Source organism: Ovis aries, chromosome 14, assembly GCF_016772045.2.
Source record: "Ovis aries strain OAR_USU_Benz2616 breed Rambouillet chromosome 14, ARS-UI_Ramb_v3.0, whole genome shotgun sequence".
Classification (NCBI taxonomy): domain Eukaryota; kingdom Metazoa; phylum Chordata; class Mammalia; order Artiodactyla; family Bovidae; genus Ovis; species Ovis aries.
In genome coordinates, this window is record NC_056067.1 from 21,952,442 (window position 1) to 21,967,184 (window position 14,743).

Sequence of the window (14,743 nt, forward strand, 5' to 3'; positions counted from 1 at the left end):
GTTCTTTTACTGTCTTCCTCATAAAATGGGTGCTCTCACAGAGAGACGAGTTCGTCTTTGTACACTTGGAAGTTCCCACGATGCAAGTTGCTTTCCGTCATCTGTGCTTCCCACCCCTATTTATTGTGGCTGCCATTTCCTCCTCCAGGGTCTCTTCCCGACCTAGGACTCAAACCCACGTCTCTCGCATCTCCTGCATTAGCAGGTGGATTGTTTACCACTGTGCTGCCTGGGAAAGCCCATTTATTGCGGCTACAATGTGCCAAACTGTGCTTTAGGCTTGGAGGATATAGCAATGAGTAAAACAGAAATTCATGCCTTCAGAGAGCTTACACACACACATGCACACACACACACGGTATCAAGTGTTGTGGAGCAAAAAATGGGGCAGGAACAGATGGGGAGTGGGGAGCACGGGGTTGGATACGCAGGAAGGGGAGATGCTGCTCTCTTCCGCAGGGCAATCTAGGAAGGCCTTGATCATGGGATTATGTTTAATCGATGACCTGAAGGAACAGGGGAACGAGCCACATGGATATTTTAGGGAAAGAGTTTTCAAAGCTGAAGAAACAGCAGATTCAAATACCTGAGAGTGTGCTTTGCCTGTTCAAGGAAGAGCAGATAAGCCAGTAGGACTGGATGAAAGTGACTAATGGGACAAATGGAAGGAGAGACCAGGAGTAGGGGTGGGAAAGGGGTGGGTCATGTAGGGACTTGAGGACCATCGTAAGAACTTTGACTTGGACTCCATTTTTGTTTTTGTTTTTTTAATTCTTTATTGAATTTGTTTTGCTCCTGTCTTTTATTTTTGGGGGTGTAAGGCATGTGGGATCTTAGCTCCCCAACCAAGGATAGAACCCACACCCTTTGCATTGGAAGGCCAAATCTTTAACCACTGGACCACCAGGAAGCACCAGGACTCAGCTCTTAAATGGGTGCAAAGCATAGATTCATCAAAAGAATGGGATGTGTATGTGTTAGTCACTCAGTCATGTCCGACACTTTGTGACCCCATGGACTCGAGCCCGCCAGGCTCCTCTGTCCATGGGATATCCTTGATTAATTGGCATTCTGTTTCAGCCCGCCATTTTCTCATTCCACATTTGGACGGCCTTCCCCTGCCCCACTGTTGGTTTGGGCCTCCACTGAGTTTTCTGTGTAAGTGCTCTTGACCTATTAACGAATGTTCTTAAAGGAGAGAAGAGAAACAAAGGTCCAGTTAGCCTCACGTTCGGCATAAGGTTAAAATAAACTGGGGAGATGCTTCTCAGCCTCCAAAAACCAATTAAGCAGGTTGCTTGCAAGTATTTCTAAGAACAGCAGCCCAGTGGAAAGAAACTGACAGGTGAGCAGATGGGAGAACCATCAACTCAAATTTATTTCACAGCTTACAACTCAAATGAGCATTCCAAAGTCAGAACAGCTGGCCTTTTATGCTGTAAGCCATTGTCCTTTGCTTTGCTCATCTCTCAAGAGTATGAGCGGGTTATGTGGCAGTGGCCGTCTGTCTGTCGGTCTTTGACTTTGCAGGAAAAATCCTTTGTAGGAAATAAGCTCTTGATGTAAACCAGATTCCTTTGTAATGTCTGCTTCTTCCATGGGTTATGAAGTTTCTAGATCCTGAAAATCGACGGCTTTGACCCCTTAGCTTTCATTTTCATAACTATATTCATTATCTCTGTGACGGCTATTATCTGATTCTGAGTAAATGGAATTTAACGGAACAGTCAAAAAGCAAAAATCTTCAGGTTTGCAAGAAGAAACATTTTTTTAAAATGTTACAGAGCATCTGAAAATCACAGCTGTCTTGAATTTCTGGTGGTAAGTTATTCTGGGAGCTTTCTGAAGTTTGAGACTGTCCCATACAAACTTTACTTAAGTTTCAGGCAACGGGGGAAGTCATGAAATTTGGAAAGGGTTATCTTTTGTCAATCATGGCCCTTTGTGGGGTACGGTGCTGACAGAGGATAGAGGAGAGACCGTATTCTATGGCTGAAAGGAGGGCTTGATACTACCCCGTGGGGATTTTGTTCCAGGAATTGCATCAAATCGGACCTTCTGCCATGTTGCAGGTATAGCATTAATATCACTCATTAAGTCATAGGGCTGTATGCTTTCCCTCCCAATGGCAGAATCACTGGCAGAATATATTTTCTTCCAAAGTGTTTGTTTTCATTGTTGCCCTTTAAAAATAATGAGTTCATTCTATTCCCTTGCAAGGAAAGTTACTCTAGACTGCTTTGAAATTGTATATCTTTTGTTGAGCACAGTTCTGCAGTGGTTCCATAGCTTTGTGTGCTGGGGAACCCAACCCGGCCTCTCTTAAAACTCCTAACCAAGCTGCCTCAGACCTGATTCATATAATCATCCAGCCGATTTGACCTTTGTATTGTTACCCTCAGCCAGGTAGAAGTCATGCCAGTTTCAGATGACCCTATCATGTGACCAGAGATCAAAGGTCAGCAGCTCCTAAACGTTCGGCTGTCAAGGTAACCCATTCATCACTCTCATTAGGTAACTGACAAGCCAACAAATGAAGCTGGGGATAAAATTGTTTTCTACCCTCCGCCTCCTGGGCTTACACCCCAGTGGTGGGCCAAGCAGTCTCACATATTAAATGGTTCCACGAGCCTGCCAGAGTCCCTGGAGTAAGGGGAAGGAGTCCAGGAGGCATGTTCTCTGTACTGGACCCTGAGAAGTCACCGGTTGCCTGCTTAGGGGGCCAAGTTGCAGGTCTACAGGAACCAATGCTAAGTCTGGTATCCTCTGAAATGGAGATGAATTTAATGTGAGTTCTCTATGGACCCAAAGAAACCCTCGTGTCCACCCCCACCCCACATAGGACCTTCAGCATCTTCGTGGCCCTTGGTGGCAGGTTAAGATGGTGTGTGTTTTTGCAGACTGGCGCAGTCTGAAGAGTCACATGCAGAAATTCACATGAACAGGACCTTCCTCTGGGGAGACTAGCTTGGGGCTAGATGCCTTCGGGAAACTTTTTAAAACCAGGATCCAAAATTATTCTTTTGATGTCTATATTTTGGATATTACAAAGAACTGGAGACTATGAATCAGACAATTTTGTCAAATCCCGACTCTGTCCTTTTTGAGCTGTGAAATCTTGGACAAGTTAGTTAATCTTCTGTACCTCCACTTCTTTTTGAGGAGGACATGCATTTAATAAGAAGACTTATACAGTGTCTGGGCTTCCCTGGTGGCTCAGACGGTAAAGAGTCTGCCTGTACTGTGGGAGATGTGGGTTCGATCCCTGGGTCGGGAAGATTCCCTGAAGAAGGGAATGGGTACCTGCTCCAGTATTCTGGCCTGGAGAATTCCATGGACTGTAGAGTCCATGGGGTCACAAAGAGTCGGACACGACTGAGCGACTCTCACTTTCACTTTTCACAGTGCCTGATACTTAGTGTATATGATTGTGTGTGTGTGTTAGCTGCTCAATCATGTCCAACTCTTTGCCATTCCCTTCTCTGGGCAATCTTCCCAACCCAGGAATTGAACCCACATCTCCCACACTGCAGGCAGATTCTTTACCATCTGAGCCACCAGGGAAGCCCAGTGTATAAGATTGGCTATGTTTAATGTTTCTATTACTATTATTACTATTCCTTTGGTCTGAGAGGAGATGTCATCAGGGAAGCAGGGGCATGAAATAGAATTTCCTTATAGGATCTCCCATAGCAACAGAACCTCTGAAAAACTCCTAAGGGCCGAGGGGTAAGGAGATGGCAGGATTACACAGTATAATCATGTGGGTTGGGAGGAAGCCTTAGAGGAGGCAGCAGATTGTACTGTAGAAGGGAAAAGCATGTGCCATCCTCCTGGGCCATGAAAGAAAGAACAGAGATGCCTTTCAGTTCAGTTCAGTTCAGTTCAGTCGCTCAGTTGTGTCCGACTCTTTGCGACCCCATGAATCGCAGCACGCCAGGCCTCCCTGTCCATCACCATCTCCCAGAGTTCACTCAAACTCATGTCCATCGAGTTGGTGATGCCATCCAGCCATCTCATCCTCTGTCGTCCCCTTCTCTTCCTGCCCCCAATCCCTCCCAGCATCAGAGTCTTTTCCAATGAGTCAACTCTTCCCATGAGGTGGCCAAAGTACTGGAGTTTCAACTTTAGCATCATTCCTTCCAAAGAACACCGAGGGCTGATCTCCTTTAGGATGGACTGGTTGGATCTCCTTGCAGTCCAAGGGACTCTCAAGAGTCTTCTCCAACATCACTGTTTAAAAGCATCAATTCTTCGGTGCTCAGCTATCTTCACAGTCCAACTCTCCCATCCATACATGACCACTGGAAAAACCATAAGCCTTGACTAGATGGACCTTTGTTGGCAAAGTAATGTCTCTGCTTTTCAATATGCTATCTAGGTTGGTCATAACTTTTCTTCCAAGGAGTAAGCGTCTTTTAATTTCATGGCTGCAGTCACCATCTGCAGTGATTTTGGAGCCCCCCAAAATAAAGTCTGACACTGTTTCCACTGTTTCCCCATCTATTTGCCATGAAGTGATGGGACCAGATGCCATGATCTTCGTTTTCTGAATGTTGAACTTTAAGCCAACTTTTTCGCTCTCCACTTTCACTTTCATCAAGAGGCTTTTAGTTCCTCTTCACTTTCTGCCATAAGGGTGGTGTCATCTGCATATCTGAGGTTATTGATATTTCTCCCAGCAATCTTGATTCCAGCTTGTGCTTCCTATTAAATGGCTCAGCAAGCCATTCCATTGCCAAAAAGTATCCCTGATTTTTATACTAACAAGAGATCTCGGAACCTTGCCTTTTCCTCTCCTGACCTCTTGGAGATACTATCTGAGCACCGTATCCCTCACCCCAGTGCTGGTCTTCTTTGGTGGAGCCTTTGCCACAGGTCACAGCGGCTCTTTCAGTGATCCAGAGTGGGACGAAGCCCTGGTTCCATACACCAGGTGGACCGGAAACCCTGGTCAAAGGAAATTCCATTTTGGCTCCCAAGTTGGAACTCTGACACCCTGCTATTTATGGTTACTGGGCTACATAATATATTAATATTATATTTCAGAAAATTATAGGTAATATTGGTGTTGAGGAAAAGAATTAGGAACTATGAGAACCACTGTTTACATAGAAAATGTTGAGTTCCTAACAAATGTGGAAAACACAGCTGTTAATATTTACAGCAGCTGGGCTTTGCTTGGGTTATTCCCTTCCCCTCCCAATGAGAGAACAGGATAGGATCAGAGTTGCTGTTGTTTACTCAGTAGGTCATGTCCAACTCTTCACAACCCCATGGACTGTGGCCCGCCAGGCTCCTCTGTCCATGGAATTCTCCAGACAAGAATACTGGAGTGGGTTGCCATTTCCTTCTCCAGGGGATCTTCCTGCTGCTGCTGCTGCTGCTGCTGCTGCTGCTGCTGCTGCTGCTGCTGCTGCTAAGTTGCTTCAGTCGTGTCTGTGTGACCCCATAGACGGCAGCCCACCAGGCTGCCCCGTCCCTGGGATTCTCACCCAAGGATTGAACCTGCATGTTGGGCATTGCAGGCGGATTCTTTACCACTAAGCCACCAAGGAAGCCCACGCGTAAAGTACTGCTTGTCTTTAAACACTGGAATTACTCTGCCTGGCGAGATGTTTCTATTCTACTGGGCCTGCGGAGGCTAAGAACAGAGAGCACTCAAGGTCGCGGATTGGTCTGAGCTCCATCCAAAGCACAGAAGCCATTGAAGAAATTGTTTCTCCTTTGCATTGTTATTTCCCACTGTTTTCGTGCTGGTCCTGGCAGTTGGGTTTTGCAGGTTAAATGTATTCATCGATTTGATGTGACTCGTCAGGATTTTCTACTTGAGTGAAGCCCTTAAACTTTGGTGCTGGTTGACACTTTGAGGGAATGAATATATTCTGATGTAGCCGGTATCCTGAAAAAGGCTTCTTGTTTGATGTGACTCAGAAGGATGGCCAACTCCTCAGTATGAATGAAAATTCCAGAAAAAAACTCTGACTTGGAGAAGAGTGCACTCTTTTTACTCCTTGGGTATTTTCTGATGAAGCTATGAGTCTAAATTGTTCTAGTCTTTAGAAGTGTGATGTCTTTCACCCTAGCTTTGTTTTTTTTTTAATGCTTTCTTTTTAATGGCTACATTATATTTCATTGTCTGGATGCACATAGTGTATTCATTCCCCCACACACACACACACATTTTAAAGCATTACAGGCCTCCCAGCCAATGTTGCCTGAGCTGTATTTTAAAAGGAGAACTTGTGCCACATTGGAAAGGGCTGTTACTGTTGTTCAGTCGCTAAGTCGTGTCCAGCTCTCTTGCAGCCCCATGGACTGTAGCCTGCGAGGCTCCTCTGGCCGTGGCATCTGCCAGGCAAGTATACTGGAGAGGGCTGCCGTTTGATTCTCCAGGGGAGCTTCCCAAGGCAGGGATCAAACCTGTGTCTCCTTCTTGGCAGGTAGATTCTTTACCGTGGAGCTACCTGGGAAGGTGGAACGGACCACGGAGGTGTAATTCAACATTTGTGCAGTAGTCTACATATTTTAAAGGACTTTCATATACATTTTTTAATTTTTATCCTCACCTAGTCCAGGGAAGCAGGGGAACATGGGCTTCACATAGCAGTTGAGGAAAACAAGAGGTCAAGAAATTTTTCTCAGGGTCACCCCAGGAATAGGAATATCGTTGACCCTTGAATAGATTTGAACTAAGAAGATTCCCTGATACATGGATTTTTTAAAAAATAAATATACAGTCAGACCTCTGTATCTGGATACATAACCTGAGGATATGGAGGGCCAGCTGAAAAGGATATGAGCATCCATGGATTTTAGTACCCAAGCAGGGGATTCTGGAATCAATTCCCCCAAAATAATTGGGGGATGACTCTATATACCTGGGGATGACTGTCTATACCTGCAGATAACTATATAATTAAAAGTAGCTTAGGCTCTTAAAAGATAAAGGAGTGGGACTTTTCTGGCGGCCCAGTGGTAAAGACCTCACACTCCCACCGCAGGGGGCATGCGTTCGATCCTTGTTTGGGGAACTAAGATCCCACATGCCACAAAGCACAGCCAAAAAAAAAGAAAGCTTCATCAAAAGATGAAGGTGTATCTTTTATGTCTATAGACAAAAGATACTTATGCTCTGAGAACCTCAAAGTGATTGGAATGAGAAGAAGAAAGTTTTATCTGTTCATTTGCTGTAATTATTGTTGTAGAAACAGGATGAAAACATTTTGGTCCTTTCGTTCCCCTGAAATGGTTTGGAATCTCCTGAATACCTGATTTGGTGAGAATAGCCAAGGAATCAGGGGATAGGGCCTATTTTGGTCCAAATGGGAATCCATAAGAAAGATGGAACATGGTAGAAAGGGCGGCCCATTCCCTGCTTTCCCACCTGCCGCTGAATTAACCTTGCGTGAGGCAGCTCTCTTGTGAAACATGGTTCAAATGCCAACCTCTTCCTCTTTCAGGTTATTGTGAAATCAGTGCTGCGTGTTAAGATTCTTTAGGACGCTCAAGCAATATACAGAATGTACTTACTTGATCAGGAGTTACTCTCTTCTTTCACATTAAAGAATTCTCTCTTAGGAGTTTGTTTTCCTTGTCTCCTCAAGGCCTGTGCTCGGTAATATTTAATCCATCACATTCTAGTTTCTGGCACTTCTTCTTTTTTTTAATGCCTGCTTTATCCCAGTCCATCTCTTAGCAGGAACCATTTCTCCCGAAATCTTGTCATTTCATCAAGCATACTTAATGGAAATGTTACCTGTCCTTCTTTATTTGTCGCAAAATTTAAGGACGAGGAGGAAGACCGTACATGTTTTCTTAAAATCAATGGCCAGCACATTACTGTAAAACCTATTGATTAAAAACACAAAGTATAATGTCAGTCATTTAGTCTGTGAAGTGATGCAATAAGGGAAGAAATTTATCCTCTGACTCTTGCATTAACCTTTTATTGACGGCTTGCATACCCATAATTAACACACACTTTAGCTAAAGTGGTTAATTTCAGCATGGCGACCAGTGCTCCCTAATGTGGCTGCCGTCCTGATGATCCAGATGGAAGTGTAGCCCTGGGGGAAATCAGCGAGCAGGGGGGCCCTGCATGAGTTACACCTGTGGGCGGGGACGAGGAGGGGACCTCTGGACAGTCGGCTCACAGACCAGCCAACATGACACCTTTCAGCTGCTTCCTGTTACGTCACTAGGTTATTCAAGGAGAACCCTTCCTCAGCAGCAGGAGTTTTGAGGGTGGCTTATAGAGTCCTTTGAATTGAAATAATGTGATTTTCAGAGGGAGAGATGAAGTATATGTTGTTTTCCTCTGCTTCCCTGGCAATGCTCCATAAAAGGAGCAGGTTTTCTAAGTGAAAGTGAAAGCCACCAAGGCTTCCCTGGTGGCTCAGATGGTAAAGAATCCGCCTGCAGTGCAGGAGACCTGGGTCGGGAAGATCCCCTGGAGAAGGAAATGGCAACCCACTCCAGTACTCTTGCCCTGAAAATCCCATGGACGGAGGAGCCTAGTGGGCTACAGTCCACGGGGTCGCAAAGAGTCGGACACAACTGAGCGATATCACTTTCTCTCTTTTCTAAGTAGATCTAAGTTTATTTGTTAATCCAAAGCATTCAAAAGAGGATTTTTTTTTTTTTTAAGGATGGGAGTAGAGAGTACAAGGTGGAAAGGGGAAACTGTAACTTTCTTAATGTTTAGCTGAGTTTTTTGGTGTTTAGCTGAGTTTCTTACTATTTAGCTTCTCTCCTCTGTAAGAAAAAAAGTGAAGTCGCTCAGTGGTATCTGACTCTTTGCAACCCCATGGACTGTAGCCTACCAGGCTCCTCCGTCCATGGGATTTTTCAAGGCAAGAGTACTGGACTGGGTTGCCATTTCCTTCTCCAGAGAATCTTCCCAACCCAGGGATCAAACCTGGGTCTCCTGAGTTGTAGGCAAATGCTCTTACTCTCTGAGCTACCAGGGAAGTCAGGTCTGTAAGAGATGGAACCAATTCCACTCAAACCACATGGCCAAGCATAGGGACGGGACAAATTCCCCATAGGAAAATTAGAATCTTCTTTGTGGCAAAGATGGGAATAGACACAAGACAGCCAATGTCCACCACTGTCAGGATTCCTAAATCATTGCTTAAGAGAACTCAGGGCCCCTTGATTTTGCAAGAACCACAGAGTATGCATGCTGAGAAACCATCCAACTTCGTTTCCTGGAAATGCCAAGTCAGCCTGAAACAACTGCCACTGAAGTAGTCCAACGACAGTGCCTATTAAGAATTCTGGGTCTTCAGGAGCAACCGCTAAGTCTTTTCTGAGTCTGAGTAGTTTAGCCTGTCACTGGAGAGTTGCAGCAGCTTGCACACAGAAGCCTTGGCATCCTGGAATGTCACATTGTGCTAGGATTCAGCCTCAGGCTTCATCTGATTCAAGCCAGAAAGAGTTGCTCTGGCTCTCCAGTTTCCCCCACAAAGAGCCAAGCCACAGGCCACCCCACTCAGTTCGTTGAAGGGAGGGGCAACAGGCAGCCCCCTCGTTGGCATCTCCTGTCGTCACTGGAGACACCAGTTCACTACTGGTAGGAGAAGTAACAATAGTGAGAATTCAGTTCAGTTCAGTCGCTCAGTCGTGTCTGCCTCTGTGACCCCATGAATTGCAGCAGCCAGGCCTCCCATAGTGTTTAGTAATAATGTGCCGGGCGGTGTGCTAAGTACTTCACATGTGTCAATCCCTATAACTTTCACAACGAGCCCATACATAAGGTACTTTCATTGTCATCATCATTATTCTCAGTGAGAAACTGAGGTTTGGTGAGTTTAGGATACTCGAGATGTCAGGCCCCAGGGAAGCGGCAGTAACTCGTGTCCAGAGGACACCTTGATCACTGTGCTTCCCCATCTTAGGAAATTAAGATGGGGGAGAGACTGAATGCGTGGTTTGAGCAGGAGCTTCCCTGGGAGCTCAGTGGGTAAAGAATCCACCCGCAATCAGGAGACCTGCTTCTATTCCTAGGTCAGGAAGATCCCCTGGAGAAGGGATAGGCTACCAGCTCCAGTATTCTTGGGCTTCCCTGGTGGCTCAGACAGTAAAGAATCCACCTGAAATGGGGGAGATGTGGGTTCAATCCCTGGGTCGGGAAGATCGCCTGGAGGAGGACGTGGCAACCCACTCTAGTATTCTTCCCTGGAGAATCCCCATGGACAGAGGAGGCTGGTGGGCTACAGTCCCTGGGGTCACAAAGAGTCAGACACAACTGAGCAACTAAGCATAGTACAGGAAAATATGCCTCCAAGTCATTCTCAAGCCTTTCTTTTTTAGTGCCAGTATCTGGCATGGTGTTGAAGCAGATGGTATGATTTGAGTCAGGGCTGACTGTCCTTTCTTGTAGGTGGATACAGGACCTCAACAGCAAGCCCTCTGCGGAGCCCAGTCATGATCATTGACAAACTGGCAAGGAGGGCTGAGCATTAAAGGAAGAGTTTGGTTTTGTTTTGCAGCTTGCAAACTCTTAGTGTGGCATGTGGAACCTAGTTCCCCGACCAAGGGTCGAACTCGGGTCCCCTGCATGGAGAGCATGGCGTCTGAGCCGCTGGGCCACCAGGGAAGTCCCTAAAGGAAGCTCTTTTAAGTGCTCTTGAGGGGACTTCCCTGGTGGTCCAGCGGCTCAGATTCTGCACTCCCAGTGCACAGGATGCAGGTTTGTTCTCTGGTCAGGGAACTCAGATCCCACGTGTCTCAGAGCAACTAAGCCCTAAATTAGTGAACTCTAAACTACTGGAGCCCGTGGGCCACCACTAGAGGGTCCTTGCCCTGCAATGAAATATCCCACATGACGCAGTGAAGATCTTGAGTGCCACAACCAAAACTGAACATAGCCGAATAAATGAATATATATTAAAAAAAATAATAATGTGATCTTGAAAGATCTGAATTAAGGCCCTGAAAAGCCCCAGCAAGGGGTTCTGTCTCTAGTCTAGAGGGAGGCAGTGGGTATACACAGCTCCTAGCCTCTCAGGACCAGCATCAGAAGGAGGTAGTCCCCACGTCCGTCAGCCCTTCCACCAGAAGAACAATAGTAGAAAATCAGAGCAACTTCACCCAGAAGAAAACTGGATGGGCTTCGGACATGCGCAATACAGTGTCAGCAAACTTCCATGGCAGGTGTCCATATTTCTAATACTTTCTCAAAATGAGAGGGCCAAACCCATCTGACAGGTGAAAAAGCATCTCTATTGACTTTGGACAAACCTTTCGCTAGCCGAGGTGGATCAGCACTTATCATAGCCCTTTAATCTGCCAACCAGGATAATGTGTGCAGAGATCATTTCCCTGCCGTGAGATGGAAGTGCTCAATTTGGAATAACTCTCCCTGTCTGGTAAATTGAGCCTTACTCTCTGATTCCGAGGCCGAGAGACAGCGCAATTTAAAAAGCTTCGCAGAGTTCCTTTGTAATTAGTCGCAGCTTCCCTTGAATATTAATTTCTCCCCCATCCCTTTCATGTGATTTAGAGACTATATCTCTAGAACTGAAGTGAGCGGCAACGTCTCAAACACCTATTATTATTAAGTAGTCTGTAGAACGCGCCTCTGTTCTTCGGAGCTGCGTGCGCTTATCAGGGCAAACAGTTTAATATTTATGCTAAGAGGATTGTCAAAAGCAGCTTCTGTTGCTTTAATTCTTGTTTTAAATAAATAATGAGAACATTTAAACACATTACTCTTCTTGGGGCCCTGAGGTCAGCTAATCTTATTATTTATGAAGTGATGTGCTACATAATAGTACTTAGTGCATGTTAACAGACGCTATTATCAGGGCCCGATGCGGAGAGCCGAAGATATATTGGAATGTTATGTGTAATGTACGACGGATTGAGTGCACAGAATGCCGGTGGAGCAATTAACCACCCGAGAAAATAGGTGTAAAGTTGAAGTATGTTTTCCCATGGGGATCCCCTCACCATTAATAATTCCCCAGAGGAGAAGATGTCTTTTAGTTAGGAGCCTTCTCGACCATCAAGGCTTGGAAATAGGGTCGGGATGGTCCATTCTTTGATCTCTTCATAGTTAGTCCTACACGGAAGGCACATGATGGATGGGTAGGGCCACTTTTTTAATTGATTTAGAGGATAAGGCCGAGAAGGTGGGGGTGGAGTGGCAGAGGACCAGGCAACTCTCCCAGATGTACTCAAGAGTAATTCTTTTGGGGGGCACGCACTGTCCCCGCCTCGTGCTCCAAGAGAACAGAGAAATTGTTCATTTCTTATTGCGATCTGTGTTTTCTTCTCTCTGATCCTCATTTCTCAGATACATAAAGCCAAAGCCACCGACTTTTCCCAGATCAATTTCCAGTAAGCTGGTCTCTTGGAGAGGTAGCTGCCTGCCAAGGTGTGACAATGTGGCCCCAACTTTTTTCCTCTGAGGCTATAATTTAGTTGCATATGATAATTAATTTCTCTACTATTGATGAATAATCCATTTAATAAAAACCGTGATTTAAGTGTTTTCCTTAGGGAGTCACTCTTGCTAGCCTCTTAATTTAATTTTGTGGAAGTTTTCCCCACCTATTCATCAGTGGAAATGATTATTAACCTCTATTTGCATATATCCTTATAAATCGGTCTCTCCTTGGAGTGCCTTTTTCCGAGTACAGCAAGCTGGGACACTTGTAAATCTCCAGGATCTCCGAAGTCAATCCCAGTCTGTAATATTGTTTAATCTATTCTTGGACATTTTAATGCAGTAAATTCAATTTAATCTTTCCCAGTAATCTAGTAATACATGGAAATCCCACAAACATTTAAATCTGATAATGGTTTAATCACACACTTTAAATAACAGTCGAGATAATGAAAAAATAATTCACCATTTTAAAGGCAGAGTAACTGAATTTCCCCCCATGATTGGCTTCTACAAAGCCCCTGAGAGATAATACAAATCTGGGAATTGAAATAAAGAAGTTCCAGCCTCATTAAGAACAGTTCTTCCTTCTTATAAACACACCTGCTTTCTGCCTCCCAGACTCGTCCTTCCTTCCTCCTATCACCACCGTCACAGCGGATTGCCAAGGTTGCTCCAAGTTGCCTGAGTATGGGTCTTGCCGTCCTTTTTCCCAGGAATTAACTGCCTATTCTTACTTTTCCAGGTGCCAGTCTCGAATTGCCCGGACTTTACCCGCTGATCAGAAGCCAGAGTGCCGGCCATACTGGGAAAAGGGTGATCCTTCGATGCCTCTGCCATTCGACCTCACAGAGATCGTTTCTGAACTCAGAGGTCTGCTTCTGGAGACCAGGCCCTAGAGACAGAGCACAGCTCTCAGGTGGAGGAGGAAGGCTCTTTTCAGGTCCTCTTCTCCACCCCTGTCATGGGCTTAGGCGAGGGCAGTGTGGGGTAGACTTGGCCTTGAGATTGTAGAAACTGTTGAGATGATAGAGAATGGCCTTGGAGATTGTTTCCAGTTGGGAACAATTAGGGAGTGGAACCCATGAAGATTAAAATGTTTGCAAATGACACAGTGTTATAGTGATTTAGTATTAAATTAAAAATACCCAAAAAATATAATACCCCCCCCCCAAAACAAAACAAAACTATTCCCCTCTTGGATTTTTAATGCAAGCACCAGAGAGGTGAGAAAGAGGTCACTCCTGAGGCCTGGGAAGTGACCAGGGTGAACCCGGCCTTTGGCAGAACCTAACCTACTTTCCTCTTTCCCAAGCCTTTGCAGAGTCCCTACAGGGGATCTCTCAAGTCATGGAGGAGAAGACCAAATTTAGAGGCGTTTAGTCCATTTTCTCAACACACCCTTCAGAGGCTCTGCAGTCCAGTATGGTAGCCACTAGGTAGATGGGGCTTCTACCATTTAAATTCCATTTTAATTGTAATTAAAAATTCAATCCTTCAGTTGCACGAGCCATGTTTCAAGTGCTTAGTAGCCCAGGTGTGGCTTGAGACTACTGTATTGGACATAGAACGTTTTCATCATTGTAGAAAGCTCTGCTAGACGATACTTCTGTCAAAAGTTTGAGAGCGAGAGAGTCAGTCTTCAGTTCTCTAGCTGTTCTCCCCACCAGCAAAATAAATGAAAAGAGCAATGCCTCATTGGAAAGTAGCCTCTTTCCCTTCTCTAAGACAGCCAAGGTTGTGAGCCCTGTACTCTGCACACAGGAGTAGAGTAGTGTTGAAGATTAAAATAAAACTGACATCCTGCCTTTAGGAAGTTCCCCTGATCTAATGAAGGAGACAAAACTCTGTTTACATTGCTTCTTGGATTTAACCAACACACTGTATGTTTCTTTTCCTTTAATTCCCCCATTCACACATAATGGCTAGAACTGAGGCTTGAAGAACCCTAGTGCCCCATCCTGATGGTGCTGGAGCACCAGAGAGACGAGAAAGAGGTTAGAACTTGGGTTTTGATTTTCGAGTGCCTAGATGCAAATACCCACTGGCTTGTGATCTTTGACGTGTGACTGTGCCTCGGTTTCCTCATCTGTATAATGGGGATACTACAGGCACACCAATTCCCAAGGGGAAGATGAAATGGAATAACCTAGCTACAGATTTAGAACAATCTCTGGTACCCAGTTAAACACACAGTAAATATTAGTAAAATATTATATATCAGCAAGCTGACCTGCTGTAGGCATTTTCCCCTCCCTTCGTCAATCTTGATGCCAGTTTGTCTCATGATGCTATAAACCCACCTCTCCCTTTCGGGCCTGGCTCTCACCCTGTGGTGGCCCCAGA

General features: G+C 45.3%; 1 protein-coding gene across 1 annotated transcript in view; it reads left to right on the forward strand.

The window, feature by feature from the left end:
* Positions 1 to 13,332, forward strand: part of FTO (FTO alpha-ketoglutarate dependent dioxygenase) — a 426,388-nt gene extending 413,056 nt beyond the window's left edge. The window contains 1 exon segment of the mRNA NM_001104931.1: positions 13,143 to 13,332. Within this exon segment, the coding sequence (NP_001098401.1) occupies positions 13,143 to 13,296 (154 nt within the window). The 3' untranslated portion in view covers positions 13,297 to 13,332.
* The last annotated feature ends 1,411 nt before the right edge of the window (positions 13,333 to 14,743 follow it).